General features: G+C 41.2%; 1 protein-coding gene across 1 annotated transcript in view; it reads left to right on the top strand.

Moving 5' to 3' along the window:
- Positions 1–20,156, top strand: part of si:dkey-13n15.2 (uncharacterized) — a 32,690-nt gene extending 12,534 nt beyond the window's left edge. Inside the window, exons 12-35 of the mRNA XM_061730212.1 lie at positions 144–311; positions 2,508–2,805; positions 3,001–3,052; positions 5,329–5,357; positions 5,444–5,979; positions 6,092–6,150; positions 7,820–7,873; positions 8,171–8,282; positions 8,512–8,639; positions 8,992–9,127; positions 10,207–10,316; positions 11,092–11,204; positions 11,292–11,483; positions 11,603–11,699; positions 11,778–11,882; positions 12,943–13,110; positions 13,197–13,293; positions 13,392–13,540; positions 14,992–15,130; positions 16,354–16,475; positions 16,556–16,735; positions 16,827–17,006; positions 18,017–18,106; positions 19,521–20,156. Coding sequence (XP_061586196.1) covers positions 144–311; positions 2,508–2,805; positions 3,001–3,052; positions 5,329–5,357; positions 5,444–5,979; positions 6,092–6,150; positions 7,820–7,873; positions 8,171–8,282; positions 8,512–8,639; positions 8,992–9,127; positions 10,207–10,316; positions 11,092–11,204; positions 11,292–11,483; positions 11,603–11,699; positions 11,778–11,882; positions 12,943–13,110; positions 13,197–13,293; positions 13,392–13,540; positions 14,992–15,130; positions 16,354–16,475; positions 16,556–16,735; positions 16,827–17,006; positions 18,017–18,106; positions 19,521–19,661 — 3,455 coding nt within the window. The 3' untranslated portion in view covers positions 19,662–20,156. The remainder of the gene's footprint in view (positions 1–143; positions 312–2,507; positions 2,806–3,000; positions 3,053–5,328; positions 5,358–5,443; positions 5,980–6,091; positions 6,151–7,819; positions 7,874–8,170; positions 8,283–8,511; positions 8,640–8,991; positions 9,128–10,206; positions 10,317–11,091; positions 11,205–11,291; positions 11,484–11,602; positions 11,700–11,777; positions 11,883–12,942; positions 13,111–13,196; positions 13,294–13,391; positions 13,541–14,991; positions 15,131–16,353; positions 16,476–16,555; positions 16,736–16,826; positions 17,007–18,016; positions 18,107–19,520) is intronic.
- Positions 20,157–25,947: the final 5,791 nt, after the last annotated feature.

Genomic DNA, 25,947 nt, shown 5'->3' with positions numbered 1-25,947 from the left:
ATTTTACCTGTATCATGTTGTTTTTATTGTATTTTTACTTTTATTGTATTGTTTTTTGTGAAGCACTTTGTGACATCCCCCTGTCTGTGAAAGGTGCTTTATAAATAAACTTTACTTACTTACTTACTTTTTATATTTCGCAGCAGTGAAATCACAGCAATCAACAAGCAGAGAAGCAGCCGCCGGGCGCCACGGTGACGTCTCCGATGGAAGCGGTGGAGCCGCAGATACCCATGAGGAACAGGCGTGCGGAGGAACGACCAGCTGCGTGACGGCGAGACCGCCCAGAGCTGACCGATCCAGCAAAGACGGTGGGTGTTCGTGGGGATCAATAACACACTTTCTATCAGGGATGTGGGTTCAGTCAGCAGAAATGGACTGACTTTAAGTTAAATAAGAGATTATCAGTCTGCGAAGAAACGCAAATAAGAATAAGACTTGAATAATTTAAAGCTTAATGTAACACAGAATAAACAATTCTGTGTTGGTGTTTGCGTCTGTGTTGTTGCTTCTACAGACAAACTTGACTGATCCACCTATTTAATTTAAAAGATGTTTTTAAAAATTCAGCCCTCCATTTTGACATTTGTGCAAATCATACTTCATAAAAAGAACTGACAACTCATCTGTTACATTACCTATAGATATTTGAAAGAGTTGGACCTTTTAATTTTTTCTCTTTCTTTCTTTGAACGGACGAATTGAGCCGTGTTGACAGGAGCTGACTGTCAGTCCAAAAACAGACTAAAGGGTGAAAGCAAGCCTGGAGGTCGGGGCACCTCCATCCGCTAAGTTACCACACAGCTTATGTTAACGCTTACATTACTGCAGCTTAGTGCTGGTGGTAAACGATTATTGTTAAAACGATTAATCGGGCGATTATTTTATTGATTAGTTCACTAATCTAATGAGTAATTGGACGATTATTCTAATGATTATTTTTCTGTTTAATTAATAAAAAACATAATGTATCAAATAAATATAAAAATATTAAATTATATAGTTTATTAAACAAAGTTTTGCAAAGCAAAATAAAAATATAGAATAAAATTATACAAAATAAAAAGGCCAGCCTGTTTATTCTTACAGTGACTGCATATTATCCAAATATGTTAAAAATAACATATTTGGACTGTTTCACACTAAGGGTGCTTTCACACCTGTACCGTTTCAAGCAGTTGTTCCGATACAGGGAACGTTTCCCCCTAAAGATCGTAACGTTTGGTATATGTGAACACAGCAATCGCGCTCTGAAACGGTACAAAACAAGCGTTCCGAGATCGCCTAGGAGAGGTGGTCTCGGCCCGATTCCAATCGAGACCTGAAACGGTTCATTTTTTTTATTTGGAGTGAGAACATAATCCACACAGCAACCGATACAACTCCATTCATTCATTGTGTGTGTGCGGCCACGGCGCTAGGAGAGGAGTCGGTGCAGCCTCCACCAACTCCTCTCCTATTGGACGTGCGAGATGTCTTCCCAGCACGGCACAAATTAAACTTTGTTTGAAATTAAACAATGTTCAATTCGGGCAGGGTTTGCGCAGCCCAAACCCGGCTGCAGCAGGCGCCCTCTCGTCCGCTGCCGGGCTCCGCTCCGCGCCGAGCGCACATAAATGAATGAGTAAAGCCTGATTTATGGTTCCGCGTTAAATCGACGCAGAGCCTACGCCGTACTCTATGCCGTAGGCTCTGCGTTGGTGTAACGCGGAACCATAAATCAGCCTAAAGCCGGCAGCTGCGGTCTGCGCTGCGCTGAAAGGGGCGTGTTGTTTATCCCGGGGTGGGAAGAGGAAATTCCTTCCGCGTTCATTTGACCAATCAGAGAGCAGCTGGTTAGCGCATGGAATTTGTTAACAGCTTTGAAACGGTACAGACGTTTGCCTTGTGAACACAAACTCCACGAACGAGAAACGGAACAACTGTATCGGTTCAGCCCCTGAAACGGAACAAAACAAACGGGCCACAGGTGTGAAAGCACCCTTAATTACATAATTTTATTACATAAAGTCTAATTACGAAAGGAACCTTTTATGGCGGATGGAACTAAAAAATAACAAAAAAAAAAAAACTTGTTTTCGGAAGGAATCATTTTACGGTGGCACTTAAGCTTCTACTAACCAGTAAAAAAAGAAGAAAGAAACACAGCAAACACAGCTGCTCAGCTTAACTTCATCATCTGAGTCTTCCAGGCACAGTTTACAGCACAACAACACATCTAACCTTTAATAAGAATCTTTATCCAGTTTAAGGGTTTAAGGCTTTTATTCACAGCTCAGAACAGTTGTCATGATGTCATCTCTTGCTATGGAGACTAAAACCACTGTTTTGTTTTGTAATAATCTCGCTTGTGGAGCCAGCCCCTAGTGGTCTGTCAAAGGACTGCAGTTTTTCTTACCTCTTCATTGGCCACAGCTCTATAAATGGAAAAATTGGACAATTTATTTCTGAGATGATGTCAGAAGTTGTGACAATTTCTTAATTTCTGTTTCTCCTCCTCTTTGCAGGCTCCGGACCCAAATCCAAGCTTAAGTGGCACGACGCAGAGGTCCGTGCCGTAGAGAGACACATGATGCGCTTCATCAAAGACCACAAGGTGCCTCAGAAGAGCGACTGCATGCAGTGCCTTGCCGCTGAGCCGGGGGCGCTGAAGTCCCGCTCGTGGAAAGGTGTGAAGGACTACGTCAGAAACAGGATCACTACTCTGCAGAGACAACAACGCCTCTCCAAAACTTCACTGAAACACAAGAAACGGTCCAGACCGGAGGAGCCCTGGCAGGACGCTGCTCATTTCCAGCAGCTGTAGCTGAAACATGATGATCATGGCCAAATGTGTTTCATTTAACGTTTTACCTCTATCAGTGTCCCTTCATACCGTCTTACTTCAACCTCTTTTTTTTGTCTTATGGTTTTAGATGATTGATGGGAAAAAAACTACTTTATGGTTAATAATTTCCAAAATTTTCTGTCATTTCACTGGGAATTTTGTTCCTTGTTAAGTTTGTTTGATAAAGTCTGTCCATCTATACTGGCGAATTATGTGTCCGGCAGAGTTGGTAGACATTTTGTTGTTACTTCACCTGCTGTGTCCAGCTGATACTGTATGTTCCTTAGTATCCAGTTACTTTGTTTTTCATACGATAGTGTGCTCATCATGTGCTCAAAAAGATTTTTTGTCTTTGCATAATTACTTACTATAAATGAAGCGCACAAAAAACACTGTTGTTAAACAGCTTTTCCAGAAATAAGATAAAAGCACTTAACTGGTGTGATTTGTCCTCTCTGTCATGACCATCTATAAAGATCAGCCTCCTGTACCCGTCTGTCCACTATGGGGTCCAGAGCTTTCAGCCGCTCTGCCCCCTCGACAGGAACATTAACTCACTATCAATCTTCAAATCCCATCTAAAAACCCACCTGTTCAAACTGGCCTACTCACTTTAATTTTCCCCTTATAGGCTACTGCTGATTCCTGATTTGATTTCAGATTTGATTGCATTTATATTGTCCTTTTTTGCTCTTTTAATTTATGTTGTGTGCACTTTAAAGGTGCTTTAAATTAATTAAATGTATTATTGTCATTACTACTGCATATTAATTAAATTGCTGACAATAGAAATATTTAAATACTATATCTAGTTGTAAGTAATGAGTCGTGACTCGTGTGATCAAAACCAGCGCCTGTTCCGCCTCGCCGCCGCTAGGTGGCGGTAATGCGGCAGCAGCGTCGTTTTTGCTACCGTCAATGCACCTAAAAGAAAAGTCTCAATGATGCTGTAACGTTGCTGTAAAATCAACCACAATTTGAAGATTTGTCCAGATTCGGAACCAAAGTTAAATATGAAGCTTTTTTTTATATTGTTTTTATTTTCATTATAGTAGAAAATAGCGTTTCGCTTTCGTCGCAGCTGCGGTGAAAATGATGAGGCTGCGCGCGCAGCTCTGCTCACGTTGATGTCAAAAGGTAACAAATCTCTGAAAATTGAAGCATGTTCGTTTTTATTTCACTGTGTCCGTTCGTGAGGATTTCCTGTTGGTTCAGAGTTAAAGCACAGAAAAACATTTGCATTTTATCTGATTGAGCTATTAAAGGTCGAGATAAACACCAAACCCAGGTAAACAGAGATGTCATCACAAGTCCAGGTAGCTGTTTTGATGTCAACCCTTTATAGTCAGGCAGGATTCTGCACAGTTAAACGGTGGTTTTATTCATGCATTATTATGTCTCAGAAAATTAGAATATTGTGATTTTCTGTAATGCAATTACAAAAACAAAAATGTCATACATTCTGGATTCATTACAAATCAACTGAAATATTGCAAGCCTTTTATTATTTTAATATTGCTGATCGTGGCTTACAGCTTAAGAAAACTCAAATATCCTATCTCAAAAAAATTGAATATTCTGGGAATCTTAATCTTAAACTGTAAACCATAATCAGCAATATTAAAATAATAAAAGGCTTGCAATATTTCAGTTGATTTGTAATGAATCCAGAATGTATGACATTTTTGTTTTTTTAATTGCATTACAGAAAATAAAGAACTTTATCACAATATTCAAATTTTCTGAGACAGTCCTGTACATTATTTTTCTCCTGATGCACATGGAAACCTGGTAAATATTAAGTTTTCTACATTGCCTACACATAACTGGGCTTGTAAGAGTATCACCATGCTTATTTACCATACTTATATCAGTTAATGGTAAATTACAGGAATTAAGGTGGATATTGGAATGTAGCTTAATGTGCACAGAATATGGTTTACAAAATCTGCACACCAAAATATATATATATATATATATATATATATATATATATATATATATATATTTTTTTTTTTTTTTTTTTTAAATGCCTATATACATCGTTCAGCCGTAACATCACATCCTGGTTATTTTTGAGCAGCTTCCTCCTTGTGTTACCAGTCTGGATAAACAACATCTGAGGTGTCCTGGACTTCCTTATACCCAGAGTTTGCAGTAGATCCTTTAGGCCTTCTGAAGTCTCTGTACCTTGGGATTGCTTTCCGTCGAGGCCGCCAGATCCCATCAGATTAATAACCGGGGAGTTTCTAGACCAAATGAACACTTTTGACTTTCTGTTGTGTGCTTTGACCACTACCAAAACATTTGTGCACCAACAATTGCTTCTTTGAGACCGTTGCTTATGTCTTTCCCTCTCGGTATTGTGTTTACGAATGCCGGCAGGGTTGTTCCAGACCAGCAAAGTTATTGAAAATAATCAGCAGTGATTTCCACATTTCTTTTCTGCCTGACTCACTGCAGCTCTCCTGTGAGCCCTCGGCTCATCTTCGTCCCTGCAGGACATGCAGATCCTGCAAAAGGAGGACAAGTAAGTCACTTTTTTATATGTTTATATTCTGAATTTTTAGATTTTAGTTGCCTGAGATATACACCCATCTTTTAATGTTTACGGAGGATGATGGATGCCCCCAGCTCTAATCTGAGCCAGCCTCCCCATCACGCATGGGCGGTCCAGAACGGCTGGTCCACTGCAACACCTCAGAGTCCCGTCTGCCCAGATCCCCTGCCCAGTTTTCGTCACCTCAACATGGGTTCGTCTCCCGACCAGACCTCCTTCTACAGCACGTGGTCCCAGAGCGACCGTGCTGCCTTTCAGCCGATGGTTCCTGTCGCTGCAGGAGGCCAGGGAAGAATTGGACCCCCGTGTTCGTTTCCACTCGTGAACAACATGACGCCGCCCTTCAGCTCCCAACAACATTCCCCTTATCCTCCTCCCTGCCCTTATGAAGCGGCAGCATCCCCGTACAGCCCTCCGCACGCATACCAGGGTCTGCTGGATGGACCTCGGTCCCCACACCAAGGTCATCCTTCCCTGAGGCCTCCATTAATGGGACGAGGTCCTGCGTCTGATGGGAGGAAGGACGACCACTCCCCGTCCAACTCCACCATCCAGCAGCAGCCCCCGTCGACTCTCCTGACACACTCCACAGGTAGGTTTGTATGCATGAATAAAAGTTATAATCCTATTTTCTTGAGTAATAATAAGAAGTCTGGAGAAAAGAGTTGTGGCACTGATCTGGATCTGGATCTGCTCCTCCTCAGGAACCATGAACCACTTTGTTCCCAATGCAGTGACACAAGACAAACATTTGAAAGAGCAGGTGAGAAAATAAATATATTTTTAGTTTTTTTTTACTTGATAATATTTTAAAATAGTCAGTTTATTTGACCTATAAAAATATCCTACGATTGAAGATTTTTATAGCTCCCAACATCCTGTAGTAACATCTTTATAGAGCTTTACTCTATAAATCCTCTCTGGATAAGATTCGAGCTCAGCTTTTACAACAATTCATCCCGTAGATCAGCGAATGTTTCCCTTCTTTCTGCTGATGCTAAGAATGGACCTTTAGATAAGTGAAGCATCAGCATCACATAGGGGGGGCGATATGGCAAAAATATCATATCACGATTTAAAAAAAAAAAAAAATCACGATTTCGATTTTTATCACGATCTTAAATTGAAGAAAGAAAAATACAATTGGATAAGTATTTCCGGCTGGGCAGCTCCTACCGCGGGGCAGCTACTTTCAGCAGGCGTTTGAAAACCTCTTTTTTTTTTTTTTTTTTTTTAAACCTTGTCTGCACACATATTAATGGTTAACACCATGCTGGTAAAAACCTAAGGCATATATATGTGCATTGTTACTATATTTAATATATATACATATATATATATGCATACACATACATATATATACACATACAAACCCAGTGTTTGTTTTTTTTGGGGGCGGGGGTGACATCTGCTGCCAAACCAGGAAGCAAGAACACATGGAGGCACACGTCGAGAAATGGAAATCTGCAACAAAAACCACAAACGAAACACGAAACCGACACGGAACCGACCAAAACACGAGCAGCAATCGTCCCAAATCTTGAGATCCAATCACAGTCTGAACACCTCATTTTAACGGTACCATGTCCTTTGCGAGATAAAAGGTTAACAGCTTGTTACCTCTTTCCATCGCTTGCTTGACTTGTCAAATGTTAATGTTGTCTGTTTTGGTCTCAGGCTGCCACCTGCGGCGCCGCCGGGCCCCTCGCTGTTTGGCTCTCAGCACACTGCTTGGGGTGCCTCCTCTTCAGGGGATTAAACAGATACGTTACCATCTGACGTGCAAACGGTTTCCGTGCAAACTTGAACTTAAAGTCATCACTTGCAGAAAATCCAAACCAATTCCAGATAAGTGATAATTATAATTCCACACACAAGGAGGCGGGGAGGAAAATGCGTCACTGCCCATAATTCGCTATGATTGTTCAGTCAGGTTGAGAACGTCAATATGTCTCGTGAGTCGGTGCATCAGCATAGAAATACAATTTCTACAATGTGTCCTAGACGATCCCACGATCTTTGCAGTTTGAACGATCGTCTTCACGTTGTAATCCTTCACGATCTAATATTGTCATATCGCCCTCCCCTAGCCTCACAGTTCTCAGAATAAAAAGTTACATTTTCTGGTTGTGTTAATGTGGCACATGACAATATAAGCAATTCTAAATGTGGATGTACGTTATGGTGAGTTTTGGAGCCATAAACTAGAAAAGTACGGTTTGTATGAATCATCAGATATGAGGTTATTTTCATTCTTCACCCTCTTGGACTCATATTGACGTCTGCTAGAGCAGCTGTCCCCGGCCCTGGTCCTCAGGGCCCACAGTCCTGCATGTTTCAGATGAGAGCCTCTTCACATTGTAAAACTGAATCTGTCCATAAATGGTGGGTCATACGAGGACCTCTGAAGAAGCTCTGTTTCCTCTCTGCAGTCTTCCACCTCTGAGTCCCGGTACGGTCTGGACCCCGAGCTGTTGCCCAGTGCCGTGAGTTATTTCATCCTTGTTCACACTATCATTTCCTGCGTGCACCTTTGTTGGGGATGAACTGGTTTCTTCCACGAGCGTTGGCTGTATAAAGAGCCTTTCATGAACTGATCTGCATCAGAAGCAGCAGATCTTTGTCATTGTCAGTTCACGGGTCTAGAAACTTAGGAAAGCTGCTGGAACAAATGCATAGGGACCCCGTGTTTACAAGCTTTTAAAAAAGCTATGTAATTAAACTTGATGTTGCTGTATTCCTATTGGTTTTCAAGCTCAGACCTTTGTCTCCGTGTGCCAAAGGTCAAAGTGATGGACGAGGACTGGGCCGAGTGGGAGGGCAGGGTCTTCGTCTCGGAGCCGTTTTCCTGTCTTCCTCCGCTTTCAACGACTTCCTGCGTCATCGAGGACAAAGGTAAACACACACACATAGAGGTGCAGCCTCATCTCGGTCCGTTGATGCTGCTGTCTGAGTCGAATCCAGAGGAACCGGACAACGTCTGTGTCAGTGACTCACAGACGGCATCACACGAAGAACACAGGATGTTTGCAGCTTTAAAAGTGTTTTCTACACTAGATTCGTGGCCGATGTCCTGTTCATCGACCTGTCGTGGGAAAAAACTGTTCTTTTGTGGTTTTTGTAGGTAACGCCAGCCCTTGTGTCATCCGTTCCACCTCGTACTCCATACCCTGTGATGGTCAGATGGCGCTGCTCAGCCGTCTGCCGCTGGGAGCTCTGGTCACCCCTCTTGGGAAACAACATGCTGGAGAGGTTTGGTTTTAACTACTTGAGGCTACAGCAGGAGAAATATGCATTTGATACCCAGCCAATTTTGCAAGTTTTCCCACTTAAAAGGAAAGAGAGGTCTCATTTTCATTGTAGGTACACTTCAACTGCGAGAAACATAATCTAAAAAAAGAATATCCAGAAATCACATCGTATGAGTTTTAAATATTTGCATTTCATATAATAATATTTGCAAATCTGGATACATGGGCCCCGTCCATCCTCCCCTAAGTACGGCGCAGTCGTCCGGTCCCCTTCGCAGAAGGGCGCCCCCCAAAAGCAGTTAAGGTGCAGAATGCAGAAACGGTTGTGGTTATCGTGTGTTTGCTGCTTCCAGAAAGACCTCCCGCTCTGCAAAGACACGGACTGCCTCCTGGGCTGCGGCTGTTGTGGAGCCCCCATGTGCCCGGCGATGGCCTGGCAGGACTGTGGGCAGAGGTTCTCCTGCCCCTTCTGTGAGAAACTCACCGAGGGTAAGCTTCAACATCTTCCCATTGTACATTTTAGTATATATAAAATTTACAATTATTTTGCAACAAAATTCTCCAGAATAAACTCTGAGTTTGAATACCGTAATTTCCGGACTATAAGGCGCATTTAAAATCCTTAATTTTTCTCAAGAATTTGCAGGGCACCCTATAATCAGGTGCACATCATGTATGATTTTGTTGTGCTTACTGACCTCGAACCAGTTTCATGTGGTACACTGCTCCCTAAAATCTGTCAAAGTGTTTTAGTGACTCTATGGTCAGCTGATACGTTAAAGTTGGCCCTTGGTTGGATACGGGCTGCTACGTCAGACAATGTTAGATAACTAATTATGTAGCGCTGCAGCAACCATCATCTAGTCAGTGTTACCTTACTTTAATTACCGGTAGACGTCAAGCCAACGTTAGGTTTTTAGAGTAAACACAATTTTCAAATCTACACCATTATCCAAATTGTTATAAAATTTGTGCTGTCAAGCGATTAAAAATAAAAATTGAGCGATTAATTAATTAAGATCTGAAATTAATTAATCTAAGCGAATAAAAAACATAATACGCTTAATATGCCTGTAATTTATATTAATTTTATTATCCCAATTAACGCGCTAATTTGACACCCCTAAATCAAATGTTGGAATACAATGTTTTTCCAACCTCATACTAACTTCAGGTGTCTGCTATTGCTGTCAACGACGAACCAATCAGAGGACTTTTACCTCATCCACTTCTGATTGGTGGATTTGTGGAAGACGAATTATTTAAAATGTATTTTTCTGTTTTAGTTACAACTGAACGATATTCTGAGTTATTGTGAACGAGTTGAATAATAATAATAATGTTTTGTTTTGCTTTATATATGTTTTATCATGCTCCTTAAAACCAGGTGTGCCAAATAGTCTGCAAATTACGGTAACTTCCTAAAAGAGGCTTTGAACCTATTCCCACATGAAATTAGTCAAATTTTATTGTTCTTTTATTGAAGTGAACGTGGCTTACTTGTGTTTTCTACGTTTTGTCGCCTCCTTGTCGCGCAGCAGTTAATCCTTTCCCCTCTTGTCTCTCAGTGCCGTGGAAACACTTCCAGCCCACCAGGGGGGTGGAGGGGGATCGGGTGGATAAGGACGAAAGGCCTGAGCTCAGTCTGGGTTCATATGAAATAACCGCCTCTCAAAAGGTTAGCTGTTGTCCTGGAAGAGGTTTTGTTGTGTTTGCATGTCGGTCGTAGCAGCCGAGTCACAGACTCGTAGGTCAGCTTAACCTGAACCAGAATAGCTGATTAAAGGGGCTTCCAGCCTTTCATCCTTCTCTTTCCATCCATATACCCATTTTTGCACTAACCAGAGTTTGTTCCAGCCAATATGACATATTACATCGCCCATTAACCCAAAAATTTGACCTTCAAAATAAAACAGGAACCCTGATAGCAAAATATGAGTGAATCAACGTTGAAATATGGTTAAGCAGAAACATTGAATCCATGTTTTGTCCGCGACAAAAATAATACGTTGATTCAACATTGATTACACGTTGGCATTAGAATTGGATGATTGATTGATTGATTGATTGGTTGATCCATCATCAATTGTTGACTTTAACCAAAAATCAAACATTTTGACCATAATTCAACATTGATTTAACATCTTTTGCTATCTGGGAAGCCCCTGGATGACGTCACAGTGTTTGTCCAGTTCTTCTTATACAGTCTCTGTGTAAAACTTTCCAAATGTTTTCAGGTTTAATCATCAGAAAAAGCTGTTTTAGCCCAGTTGAAATTAATTTTGTGTGAAAGTTTGTCACCTAATTTCATGAGTTATTGTATAAGTTATGGACAAAGCAATTTCTGTATTTCAGTGGATAAAATTCAGTTAATTACTTGAATTTTAACACCAATTCACAACAAAGTATACAAAGTACACGTGTGCTTCAGCGTTGTTGTACTTCTATTACAGGGCGAATCACCAGCGCTGCTCCTCGCCGTAGACGTGTCCGCCTCGGCGCTGAGAAGCGGACATTTGGAGTTTGTAACGCAGCAGATACACGCGTTGTTTACATCTCTGAACGGGTAAACATCGCGTCCCGAGTTTATCACATACCTGAGCTGGTCTGGAGAATCCTGGGAAACCTTCTAAAGTGTCTTTCACGTGCGTAGGGAGGACGGCGAGTCGCTGTCGGATGTCCCCGTGGGGTTGATGACGTACGACAGCAGGATCCACCTGTACGACCTCAGCCCCAACCTGTCCCGCCCCCATATGCTCGTCGTCACGGAAACGGAAGACCTGCAGCTTCCTCTGAGGGAGGGGCTCCTCGTGCCGCTCAAGGACTGTGTAGAAAGCATCGACAGGTACTGAAGTTTATCAGTTTTCTCAGGTTTAGTCTAGTAGGGTATTTGTTTTGTGTCATAAATGGATCGGACGTTATCCTGCAGGCGTTTCCCAGTCCGTTTGTTGTCTCTCTTTGTAGTGTGCTGCGTCTTCTTCCTCAGTTTGATGCAGAGTTTGAGGATTCCCGCGGCGTTCCCATCGAGCTGCCTGTGAAAGCCGGGCTCGCTGTGCTGCAGGTTGCTGAATTAAATGGGCACTTTCTGTCTCTGTATGTCAGCTTTATGATTATGTATAAAAAACAACTGTTATTTTAGGGCCTGAGGCATCCTGGGAAGCTGCTGATCTTCCATACGTCCGCTCTTATCGAGGCGGGACACTCAAACTTCTCCTCAGGGTTCTTTGTCCCCAACAGACCAATGGTACGTGTCATTTCTACATATATAATGTTATTTACATTATGGTCTCACACAGTTTCAGTAAGAAAAACTCTGTTATGGGGGGTGGAGGCGGGAGGAGCCTTTCTGCCTCTCATGTCATGTGGTTTTTGTCAGCCTGTTTCAATTTGAGTTTTAGTCTAGTTTTCGGGTCAAGCTATCATTTTAGTTTTTATTAGTTTTAGTCACGTTCATACTCCTTTTAGTCACGTAAAGTTTCAGTCGACTAAAAGGCATTTTACTCTTATTTTAGTCAGAATTGTCCAGGACCATTGTAGTTAGTTTCAGTCAAAGATTGTATTTATCCAAACCCATTTTACAATTCTAACAAGGTTATCTTATTACTATATTATTATTACCGTATACACTCAAGAATACATCCATTCCAGATACAGAAGACTCTAATTTGAGTTTACAACATATTTATTTTTCCGCATTTCTCCCCATCTTTTTCTTTTTCGACGACACATTGGGTTTTCTTTTCCACGTCTATGTAGGAAAGTGTATCCAAAGATGGTTCTTCTTCTTCTCCCAGCCCCAGAGAAGATCCCTGCGTGGCCGGCCATCGGTCCCTTTCTCTATTTAACTTTGTTTTTAATTGACGTGAACCTAGAGCTCTGCGTTAACGGCATCAGCCTCTAACATGCAGCTGCATCTTCTGGATCTGATTCCCCGCTGCAGCGACTGGGATTGAGGACGTGACGTCACCCAGCAGCAGAACTAAACCAGAGGAAACTACTTAAAACATGGAGATTAAAGATCTTTGTTAGAACATTTCATCTTGTTTTGGTCAACGAAAATGAAGACACATTTTAGCAGAGTTTTTATTTTGTAATCTACATTTTAGTCTCGTTTTTATTCCTCTACGATATTGCATCATATATTTGATTATCGTTATCGTCACATGACCAGCATTTTCGTTGCGCCTCGTCTCGTTTTCCTTAGGTGATAAAGGTTTGTTGACGACAATATTTAGTCATAATTTTCGTGGACGAAAGCAACTTTACTCATGTCACAGACGTTTGGTCGCTTGTTTCCCCCTCAGTCCATCTTCCAGCCACCAGAACAGGCCGTCCTGCTGGCTAAGGAGTGTGTCCGTCAGGGATGTGGCGTCCACCTCTTTGTCCTTTCTCAGCCAGATGTGGGCGGGGCCTGGCCGGGACACATCCCACATCTGTCGGGCGGAGCTCTGCACACCTACAGCCACCTCCAGGTACGTGCAGAGCTTCTGCCACTGCGGGCTCTTAAAAATCCAATAAACCGTACAGATGAAGATGCTTTTTACGATGTCGTCTACAGGGAGCGCTGGACAGAGAGCGCTTCAGTGCCGATCTCAAGAGGACTGTGAATATAGAGACATGCTACCAGGCTGAACTCAGGATATTTGTCAGCAAAGGTCAGGATGACATTTGTGTCACTGAGCAGTGAGTTTTCCTTAAAAAAAACGTCAAAAAAACAATACAATTTCTCCTTTTTGTACCCGTTTTTGATCAGATTTGCGTGTGTCCGGTTGTTATGGGCTATTTGTCCCCGGCCCGAGCCCTGGACATGTCACCATGGCAACCCTCGACAGCAGGACAACACTTGCCGTTGAGCTCGCGCACACCAGAGCTCTGGATGAGACGCGAGGTGCCGCCATACAGGTGCGTTTTAAAGTCGTCAGCTAAGAGAAGAAAGTAGTTTAATACGCATTCTTGCATCAACTCGGTCCCTTAAACCAGTGGTTCTCAACCTTTTTGGGGTCCTGGACCCCCTGCAAATTTTTGGGGCATTTATTTATTCACTCTTTGAGGCAAATGTGAGCTTACAGTTGTAATTTTCGTAACAAAAAAAATCAGTTCCTCAGTAGAAAAATGTAACAAAAAAGGGATATTTATGCAGCATCCTTTCAAAATGATGAAACAGAACAGATGCAGTAACTTTCAAATAACTACCTGCTACGTGCTGGTTTCATGGCCCGGTTTGACAGAACTTCCACATAAAAAACACAGAAGCTGCTGAGGTTCCCAGTCAGTTCCTGTAAATCCCAACATGATATATTCTTTATAAAGTTTCATTTTGCCGTCTGTTTTCTTTTTCTTTTTTCCCGCTGGTTCAGAGTCTGCTACGTTTACTCTTCTTTGTGTTACTGTGCCTATCTGTTCTTCTTTGTTTTTGTTTCTTTACATTACTGTATTGCAATTTCGAGAGCTAACTTGAACTTTGCAAGTTAATGAGCGTTCCCCCAACAGCTTCCTGCAAATATTTCACAATAAAAGCATTTTAAAGAAATGAAGGGTGCATGCCCACTGAAACGTTAGGGGGTTCGTAATTTGAAAAGGATGCAGATCTTGTTAAGTTTGTATTAACAGTGTCATGTAGGAACTTCAACAATGCAAAAGGGTGCAAGATTTCTTATTAAAATAAGATGAATGATGATTGTGAAAGAGTTAAAGAAGGTCATGTGTATGGAACGCTGAAACAGTCAAAATTAAATATATAATTAATTTATTAAATCATTGAATAAATGTACAATTAAATAAATAAAATTGGAAATACAATTACATAATCAAATGTATCATTAAATAATTAAATGGTGAATATATTTCATTGGATATACATTAGTCGAAGTGACAGTTTAAATAAATTCATGATGTGCTTCAGCCAATGCAGGAACCATGAAATAATTAAATATGTAATGAAATAATGGAATATATATCCAATGATATATTCAAAATGTAATTATTTAATGACACATTTAATTATTTAATTGCATATTAAATAATTTATATATTTATGTATTTCCAATTTTATTTATTTCATTGTACATTTATTTAATGATTGGATTAATTAATTAATTATTTATTTAATTTTGACTGTTTCAGCATTCCATGCATGTGACCCTCTGTAGTTTAGGTAGATAAAGGTCTCGGTCACATTTGAGTAAAATACTAATCTATTTCTATAAATATCAGAGGATCTTTTTTTTTTAAATATATATTTTATTATCACGGACCCTTTGCAATTACACCACGGACCACTAGGGGTCTGCGGACCCCCGGTTGAGAATCACTGCCTTGACCCCACGCTGCCCCTCTCTCCCTCCCTGTGTCAGGTGGTCCTGTGTTACAGCAACCAGGCGGGGGAGAGGAGGACCAGGGTTCACACTCTGACGCTGCGATGCTCTCGTCACATCCAGGACATGTTCAGGAGCTGTCAGGCACAAACTCTGCTCACCTTCTACTGCAAGAAGAGTAAGCGAGTCCCTCTCCGGCTCGGTGGAGCCTGGAGCAACCGTACCGGGTTGCAGCCGTATGCAGCACGCTATACCGTAGCAACATGTCTGGAAAGTACATCAGTCGACATTTGAAGTGGATCAGAATACATTTGGTCCATTTTGGGGAAACATGGGCACGAGTGTTGGATAAGTCATGAGTGAGGACCGTGTTCTGCACGTTTTATTTAATCAAGACATCGTAGTAACTCAACTTTGGTTTTATTTGTTCAAAGAGTGTTGTTGAAGCTTTGTGGTTTGTTCAAATGCCTCTTTGTAAACTTAGTCATGCTGCCACATTCGTTTTAGGAGGAAAACATTTGTCTCTTACAGATGATCCACACTTTTGCAGTCTTTTTATTCATAAATATATATATAAGTATATACGTATATACAGTGCAGACCAAAAGTTTATATATATATATATATATATATATATATATATATATATATATATATATATATATATATATATATACATATGTATGTGTGTGTGTGTGTATATATATATATATATATATATATATATATATATATATATATATATATATATATATATATATATATATATATATATATATATATATATATATATATATATATATATGGAAACAGGCAATACAATAACATACAAAGTCATGTACACTAACAACACAATAACCAAAGGACCAACAAACAAACGGGACCAAAAACAAGAAGGATGTAAATATATAAAAAAATTAAATATTATAATTATACATTTACTCAAAAAGTTTTTTCCATTTTCTTTTTTTATATTTGTAAATGAAAAAACTAAAACTTTTATCCAGCCAAGGCCTTATACCGCCTCTTTCTGTGTGTGTTATTTCCCCAAGAATCTGACGCTGGGCCGAACTTGCTGGGACGTTCGCTCTTAGGAAGCTTTGCAGCAGCCGGGAATGTTTCCCTTTTGCTGAGTTATTGTTGAAAATATCTTTTTAAACCTTTTCATGTTAACGGGAAGATGTCTTTCCTTATTGGCATTGTGTTAGCACACGCTGCCAAAACTTCTGACTTTATGAAGCTGCTCCTGCTGATGTTCAGTTAAAAAATGTTTTCTATGTCAGTTTGGACAGAACAATTAGACACGAAGACAAGTAAAAATTCTGCATTTGATGCCTGAATCTGGCTTTTGTTTTTGTCGTTTAGATTTTAATTATATTTTTTAATATTGTGTGTGTGAAGTGTACTGTGCAGTGCTAGAGCGCCCCCTTCAGGAGTTGAGGGAAGAACTGCAGACGGAGGTGACAGAAGCGCTGGCGTCCTACCGTAAACACTGCTGCTCCTCCTCGGTGTCGGCGGGACAGGTGAGACAGGTGCAGCCGGACGGGTCCACAAGTCTGTGTTGTTGTTACTCCAGCCGGGCTGTGCCGTGTGTGTGTTGCAGCTGGTTCTGCCTCAGCACCTCCGGACGCTTCCCGTTTACATCAACAGCCTGAGGAAGAGCGAGGTGCTGCTGCCCGGCCTGAGGAGCTCCGTCCACCAGCGGCTGCAGCAGCGCTGCCGGGTGCTGGGCCTGGACACCGCCAGCACCGTCACGCACTTCTACCCCCGTCTGCTTTCTCTGGTTCGTGGGCCAGCGTTTGCCGGGGGTTGGTTAGATCTCTGAGTGTGTGTCGGATACATCTGAGACATCTTTTCTCCCTGGTCACCTGCAGCTGCTGTCGGGAGGCGCCGGCGGCCACCTGCGCTGCTGCGCTGCCAGCCTGGAGCCCCGAGGCCTGTACCTGGTGGACGCCCCCCTCGCCCTGCTGCTCTGGGTCGGCATCCAAGTCCCAGCATGCACCCTGGTGGAGCTCTTCAACACCAGCTGCTTCTCCTCCCTGCCGTCTGGAGAGGTGGGCCTGCATTCACGCACCATACACGCTAACCAATGACCTGTTGTTGAACACATGCAGCCAGCCTAGCGGGGAACCGGTGCTGACTAAAGTTGCTTTCGTCAATGAAAATTCTGACTAAATATCGTCGTCAACGAACCTTTATCACCTGAGGAAAACAGGACGAGACGCAACGAAAATGCTGGTCATGTGATGATAACGATAATTAAATATATAATGCAATATCGTATTCGAATAAAAACAAGACTAAAATGTAGATTACAAAATAAAAACTGCTAAAATGTTTCTTCATCTTCGTTGACCAAAATGAGACGAAATGTTCTAACAAAGATCCTTAATATCCATTATTATTATTATTATAATATATATTATTTAGTTCTGCTGCTGGGTGACGTCACGTCCTCAATCCCAGTCGTGGCCCGCGGGGAATCAGATCCAGAAGATGCAGCTGCAGGTTAGAGGCTGATGCCGTTAACGCAGAGCTCTATGTTCACGTCAATTAAAAACAAAGATACATAGAGAAAGGCACCGATGGCCGGCCACGTGGGGATCTTCTCTGGGGCTGAGAGAAGAAGAAGAACCATCTTTGGATACACTTTCCTACATTGACGTGGAAAAGAAAACCGAATGTGTCGTCGAAAAAGAAAAAGACGGGGAGAAATGACTTAAGCTAAAGTCAACTTTATTTCTCAAGGAGATGCGCCCAAAATAAAACATTTCAAAAGCCTCTAAAAGTGAAAAAGGTCGGCTTTGAGCAGCAGTTTATAAACTGTGATGGAACGAAACAGGAAAAGAGGCTGTAAGTGGATCTGAAGGAGATGAAATGGGAGAAAAGGATGTCTCCCAGGACTGCTGATGGTGAATGAGTGTGATGTCCCTGACGAGTTATGTTGGGCTTCTTTCTCTCCTTCGGAGAGAACAATATGTGTTATGTTTTCTCTCTGTGAGGTGTCTCTCGGGTTCACTGTCTGTCCCTCATCTTTCCTACTTCTGATTGACGTTCCCACCAGACGAAGCTGCCAGCTCTGGAGAACCGGCGCTCCGTCGCTGTTCGAGCTCTCATCGACGCGCTGAACGTCCAGGCGCCCGGCACTCGCAAGGTAAACCGCCAACGGCCAGACTTTCCGACAGAAATACACACGTTTAACTTGCATTCATGTATTTTCTTAATTTGATGTAACTGCAGTTAAATCAGGCAATTCTGTTTGATTGATTAAGAAATATTTAATGATGTCACATATTGTCTTTTTGAACCGCAGGATTCACCGTCCTTCAAATATTCTCTTGTTTCACTGCAGATCTTTAGTCTGCACTTTTCAGTCTCTTTGAGTTTGTTGTCATCGTTTGCTCCGTTATTAAAGATTCAGGTTCAGAACATGTCAGAACATCCAGTGTGAACAAACTCCTTCAGAGGAGCAAAGCTTTGTGTTTTGAAGTGACTCTCGATTGTGTTCTAGTTAATCTGTTGCTAGAAGACCACAGGATCAAAAACAACAACAAAGTAAACAAACCATGCATCATCACAACTTTTAACTTCAGCCTCCAATTCACTGCAAGCTGATGCTAAAAACAGGATCGACTCCACAGATGATTGAAATAACTGTGTCAGTTACTTTGTTAGCTGTACAGATTTAGTTTCTACTGCATTTTAACTTCACAGATTAATTTATTAATTTAAGTAAGATATAATAAACTTGCTGAATCATTCTTGTTCCTCCATCTCTTCATTAAATATTTGTTTTGTGTACAAAGATTTAACTTTTACTTTCAAACATTGTTCCATCTGTTAAAGACGTTTTTTAAAAGAGGAACATACTGTAATTAAAAAAAATTGTGGTAATAAATAACTGACTTTAAACTTTATAAAAGAGACTGAAAGGCTTTCATTTGCCAATCAGCTTTGTGGTGAAACATAAATGTACTTAAAGGAGCTTGAGGCTCCTTTTAAGAAATGAGACTCATTAGCGCCACCCTTCACCACGACGGCCGTCGGGGGTACTGCAGCCAACAGTGAAGCCGGCACGGGAGAACGGGGAGAACACGCATGCAGCGTCATGTGACGTCACATCCGCAGGACAGCGCGGGAAATTCCGTCCCGGAATTGCAGCACATTTTGCAGCACACAGCCTGTTCAAGGCAACGGAGAGATACACTAGAGGGCTCATTCTTTTAATTTCTTTTCGCTTCATATGACATTATTACTAGAAAACTTAAAACGTATACGAATTTTTTTCATAAATCCTGCCTCAATCCTGCCTCATGCTCCTTTAAAAGACAACAAAGTGCACCTCTAGTGGGGCAAAGGGGTATTACAGGAGTTTCCGGACCGTCTCCACTCATTAGCAGCTCCTTTGTCAACAGCAGGTCTATCGCCCCCATGCGGTCAGAAGTATTTTCACTCAATAAAACTCAAGAAAAGGGAAGTTTAAGATGGTAAATATATATTATTCAGGTTAGATGAATTAAACTGAACGTTGATGGATAATATTGACAGTTTCTGTGTTTGTGTCTCAGCTGTTGGTGGTGAAGCAGGGCGACAGCTGCGAGGAGGCTCTGCAGCGCCACCTGGTGGAAGACAAGAGTCCCAACGGAGGAGCGTCCTACGCCGACTTCCTGTACCACGTCCACGTCAACTCCATCCGGCTGCTGCAGTGACACACACACACACACACACACACACACACACACACACACACTCTCAGACCTCTCTGGTGCAATATCTGCAACTAAAGACCACCGTTTATTCACCTCTGGCAAAAACAAGGAATAGAAAACATCAAGAATAAAGATTATAACAATAATTATTATTGTATTTTCAAATAAGCTGTGCATGCAGGACTTGGAGGAGATAATTTATTTATTTACTGTATTTATGTTTACTGAAAGACTGGTGTTTTTGCGCGTGGGAGGAAGGCTATGTAACATTTCTGATGTGATATTATTGCTTTGTCCTGCTGATCATAAGATCCCAGCCTTACGTGTGTCTCTGTTTTTAATGTCACGGCCTCTCTGGGTTATGAATCACATGAGAATAAAACTGTGATTTGAAGTTGCTCCTTGTTTTGTTTTATTTATCTTCTCGTCCTCTTTCCAGTGCAGCTCTGATTGATGGTGACGTTTCAGACGTCATCCCCCAGCAGCAAATAAATATGGGGCTCGGGAAGCTGAAAGGGCAACTGTCTTATCGGTCTCAAGTCTAATGAGACAAATTAGCTGTGACTATGTTGGGGGGGGAGTTGATAAATTGATACGTTTTCACATAAAATTATAAAATGTGTCAGTAAAATGCAAATTCTTACAATAAACATTTCAGCGTGAGACTGCAGGTATAAATTCAAGTAATGGACAAATGACGATGCGTCATTCTGGATAAAACTGGACAAAACTTCCCATCCACTGTCAAGCTGTCACTCCAAAAGTCATTGTGGAGTCATTTCATCCACTTATGCTTAAATATTTCAGAGCTATTCCATCTTTTGAAGCATTTGAGTGTTTTCTTTTATTTTCAGCCCCGTCATGTTCCCAGACTGTAGGCAATCTTCATGGTAAACATCTGCCCAGATGTGAGGATCTCAGTGAAACTTCTGAGCGGTAGCAGGTCCCAGGACGTCATCGGTCCAGGTTTTGGATCCTGCACTGCAGCTTCACGCATCCTTGAATAAACAGACCAGTACAGAAAATTATTATTTGTGTTTCTAATACAGAAACCTGCCATCGGTTTCGTTTAGTATCTGTGCAGTTCTCATTGGTTTTGCTTAATCTAGCCAACTTTAGTGAACGTGCAGCCTCGAGCAGTCCTGGTGCAGGAGAAGTTAGTGAGGTTCTGCATGGAAAGCAATTTTATTTTTACAAATGAAAGGACAAAATGCCATCTTTCACAATTTGACGTATTCTGTGTAAAGTGTTTCAGCCTGCTACTGACACATTCCTCACACAATTAAAGTAAAATGCTTTACAGATACCTCGAGATCTGTTATAAAGTGTAGCCTTAAAGTTTCACAGCAAAGGTGTTTCAAATGTATAAAGCCTCAGTGTGAACTATGAATTTCTGCAATTGTATTTGTTTATTTAGTTTTGCATTCGTATTTTGCACATATAATTGGGTGATTATTCAATTCGGGGCACTTTTGACTTTTGGAATTTTGAAAAAAAAAAGTTCTTTAATCTCTGTTTTTTCTATTTCAAAAGGTTTATCAATTGGTCTGGAACAAAGATCTTAGCATAGCTTTGATTGTACTTCATGATCATTTTGATATTATGATGCTTTTTTCAAAGTTGTCACAGTAAAATGTCATTACCATCACAAAAACAAAACACTGATTTTAAAACAAAATGATTTGACAAGCAAAGTTTTCACAATCATTCCAGTAAGTACAAAACATGCTCTTTAAGAATCATGTTCTAAATATTTGTAAGTACATTTAAAATACATTTTAACACCATGTTCTCTCTAACTTTTTAATATATTGCCTCGTCACAACAATGAAATATTGCATACTAATGAGAATATTTGAATTGCAATGCATATTTTTTCAGAAAATGCAAATGTAGACAATTAAACATTACCACAATGATTGAGGTAAAACCCAAGTTAACAAAAAAGCAACATTTTCTGTCAAAAAGTGTATTGTGACGGTAATGACAATGTATTCCGGTAATGACAACATGTTTTGGTAATGACATAAAAATTAACACTGGTGTTTTTTTTGTTGTTTTTTTGACAACAAAGATAAAGAAAACACTACTTTTTAAAAACAACACCTTTTGAACACTTAACCTTCCACTAAAATAATTATTTGGTGAACTACCACAGCATTGCTTATGTAATAATATCTTCTTCGGGCCGGCTGGTTCGATTCTGACATAAAAAAGGATCAAACAAGAGAATTGGCATGCTCAACTCAAATTTCCCATATGATGGGTGTCAATCCAAAAATGATAAAATAGAAAATAAAGATTTCAGCACTCTCAAATTAGTGTGTAGCATTTTAATTCATGCACAGCAACAGTGGCGTGACCCATATTAAAGGGGATCTATTATGGCATTTAATGTATTTTTTAAACAGGCCTTGAATGTCTTAAAAACAAGCTTTTGATTGTTTTTTTCTAAATAAATTGGAAATTCAGCCTCTGGGCCATGTCTTTATCTTTACCGTTTCTAACCTAATTTTCTATGTGGGATTCTGAGTGGGCGGGGCTATGATAATGAGGCACTGTGCTGATTGGCTGCCTGAATGACGAGATACACCGCTACGAAAAAATGGTGGAAGCTCCAGCCGGCGGAGTTAAGGCTGATTTATGGTTCCGCGTTACACCAACGCAGAGCCTACATCAGGGGTGGGCAATCCTGGTCCTGGAGGGCTGGTGTCCTGCAGGTTTTAGATGTTTCCCTGCTTCATTGGAACATGATACAAGTGACCGTGTCATTAACAGAATTGTGCAGCCCTGGATGACAAGCTGATGACGTTGATTAATTCGAATCAGGTGTGTTAAAGCAGGGAAACATCTAAAACATGCAGGACACCGGCCCTCGAGGACCAGGATTGCCCACCCCTGGCCTACGGCATAAGGTACGCGGCGACGCGCACCGTAGGCTACGCCATACCCTACGCCGTACCCTACGCCGTACCCTACGCCGTACCCTACGCCGTACCCTACGCCGTACCCTACGCCGTACCCTACGCCGTAGGCTCTGCGTCGATTTAACGCGGAACCATAATTCAGGCTTTATGCGATGCGAGCGAGCGCCAGCGACAAAATCAATTCCATGTCTTTATTTTCTATTGGACTGTTCTAACTGGACGCAGCGACGCAGCACGACGCAGTGCGCCGTTTTGAGCTGAACATTTGTTGGCCCTGCTTCTATTTTCTTCCTGTCGCTCGCGTTGAAAGCCGGTTGAAAGCGCTGTAGGAAACGGTCACGGATGGGGAACGGCTGATCCAGTTAGTTGAAATGAGAAGTTATCTCTATGATATCTCCTCATTTCACTACAAAAACCTCAATTAAGTGGCAGCTGCTGGAGGGAGATGGACAGAGAGTGTCTGATGTCACGCAGTGCTACGATAGTCGGACGCTCGCATGCAGTTACACGGTTTTATAGTTGTGGGCGTGGTTTGCATTTTGGTTACGTAATGAAAACGCGGCGAATCTTATTGGCTCGTAGATCCACATCACACTGGATGGCTCATCCAGGCGGTTGTACAGACACTGCAGAATTATTACTGGCCCTACTGTTTCTTTGATTAACTTTCCACTGTCGTCTCCTGCATCTTTGTTCCCGCTTTGATAATTGTGAGATGGCTTTCAATTTTCCTGTCTCTTTTCTTTTTTTGTATCTCTTCTTCTCTTTCAAGATATTGCTGATATTTCTCAGGATCTTCCTTGATTTTGTCTCTGTATTTCTTTGACCGTTAAGCTGGTTTAGCTGGGGCCATGTTGACATCTTCAAACAAAAATAATGTAAATTATGGTTTGTCACTGTTCAATTATGTATCATAGTAAAGTAGTGCATGATAAATTAAGCTAATATATTCTAGTTATAAGGTGATTAACAGATAAATTGTCATTACCATCACTGATAGTCATTACCATCACAGTCACTTTTGTGATGGTAATGACACGTGATGGTAATGACAATTCTCCCTCTTTGCAGAAAATGTTGGCAAATTTTTTTGATTAGCTAAGCTAACTGGTTAGCTAGGCACACTGTACACTGAATATATGTAAATAAAGGGAAATCTCCTATTAATGAATTAAAATACTCAACTAGTGACTTGTTTGGTAATGACGCCTAATAAACCTACTCTCAGATTAGGATGTATAAAACATCAAATTACTTACATATGTGAGCATCAAAAGATCAGGCTTCTGCCTCATGTCTGGGAATGTTCCTGTGGAGCATCTAATTTGCATGCAACAATGTAAATAACTGTTTGTAAAAACTTTATTGCTCTCTAAAATGTTGCGTGTGATGGTAATGACAGATGTATGAGGGACAGCGATATTTAACTATAAATAAATTGCAAATTGAACAAATATAAATTATATGAATTTGAAAAAGGCCTTTTTAAGTTGTTACAAGGAAATGCAAAGTAAAGTTTTAATGAATTTAGCACTTTTTATTGCTTTATTATAGAGGGGCGGTCAAAAAGTCTGGGTTGGGGACAAACCCAAAACAGTGAAATTCTTGGACATTTGAGTTTTCAACATACTGAAAAAGTATTAAAATGTCATCATTGAGACACAGTTATTTTTTTCATAGCTACTACAACCTAACTTTAACAAATGCAATAATTGTTTTTTCTAAAAATATTTTTTTTCTTGAAAATCTACCCTGGGGACAGAAAAACTCCCTTAATTAAATAATCACCCAATTACGTTCTTACGCTACAAACGCTCATATTTGAGGGTGTCATGACGCACCTTGTCCACCAGAGGGCGGCAGAGAGCCGCGCTGGTCAGCAGCCGGCTGGAATATAACTGTTATCTTCAAAATAAAATTATGGTCTGAAAAAGGTTATTAAACACACTTCTGTCCTCCTTTATAACTTTTCACTGAGGCATAGCCTCACATTAGTTTGTATATTTATTTATACGATTAGCTGTTTGGTTTCCATCACTTGTATAAAACAGGAAAAACATGCCACCCAAAGACATGGTTTAAGGAGAAGTTAGACAACTATGACACATTTTTTGTTATAATTCAGTCTCTTTAGGTCCACCCATAGACTTTAAAGGTACCTAAATCTGGGTGGTTTAATTCCTGTTAGTTTGAGGGTTCTACAAAGCATTTTGGCCGTTTCATAGGACGTCTATGACGTTGTTGGTATTTTTTCAGCTCCTCATTTTCCTTCTGTTGCTTGGTATTACTGCTTCTAAGACTGCTGCTTTCTTCTGGAGGTTTTTGACCTACTCACTGTCTGGTTTGCTCTTTCATTCTCTACCGCTCTTGGAGGTAGCTCCCAGCTTTTGAGACTTTTGGACTTCCAACCTCTGCAGATGGGTTGGAAGTCCAGATGTTCCTTTTACACCATCACAGCTTCTACGCCTTACCTGCCTGCATGTTATATCCTGCTATTATCTGCCCGATTTTCCCTGCATAGCCTGCACCTGGGACCTGGTCTGGGCCGGAATTCTGTGTGGAAGACTGCCTGATAAGGAACATGCATTTGTGGGTTGAGTGGCAGAGTGAAGAACTTGCCCAGTCCCGTCTGCCAAAACCACAGCTTATTCTCCCATTGACACTTGTTCGGTGTTGTTTATTGGACGGGATGATAGAAGACTGGAGGAACAACACAGAGGCAGAGGCCTCGGTGGCGTGTTGAGGGACCATACACAGCCACAACAACTTGGCAGCTCCTCTTGTCGTCGGCCAGCTTGGCCAAACACCGCTGTGGTATGGCATCCCCATTCTTCATTCAGCATATGTCACGAGTCAGCCGATGTGGCTGTGTTGGCCGCTCTGACAAGAACAGCACGCCCAAGCTGATCCCACAAGTGTTCAATGGGGTTGAGGTCAGAATGGCTGGCAGGCCATGCCATCCTCTACACCCTCAGATTCTGGAGGTGGTCTCTGAGAAACCCCCTCTGAGTGTTGCTGTCTTGAATAGATTTTACTTGCTACTGAGCCCAGTATGTGTTAGAGGGATAAACTGTTGAATGTACGCACTTAATGGATACATTTTCGAATTGCAACTATGTCTATAGTTAAAACCAGCTGATATTACTTTGCACTAATAGGGGACAGGTTCACTTTCTAAATACTGACAAACTCCAGCTGTTTTCTTGGCTTTCCAGACCTTTTTACCCCTCCTTTTCTTCATGTTTTCAATACTTATTCCCTGTGCCATTTCACTTTATTACACATAACTTAATTTATGGACATAAATGTTTGGCGTCAATAGCTCGATTAGAAATATGTTTTTTGAGAGAAATGTTGAA

This window comes from Cololabis saira, chromosome 9 (assembly GCF_033807715.1).
Source record: "Cololabis saira isolate AMF1-May2022 chromosome 9, fColSai1.1, whole genome shotgun sequence".
NCBI lineage: Eukaryota > Metazoa > Chordata > Actinopteri > Beloniformes > Belonidae > Cololabis > Cololabis saira.
Note: the sequence above shows the minus strand (reverse complement) of the source record. Positions and strands in the feature narration are given on the sequence as shown.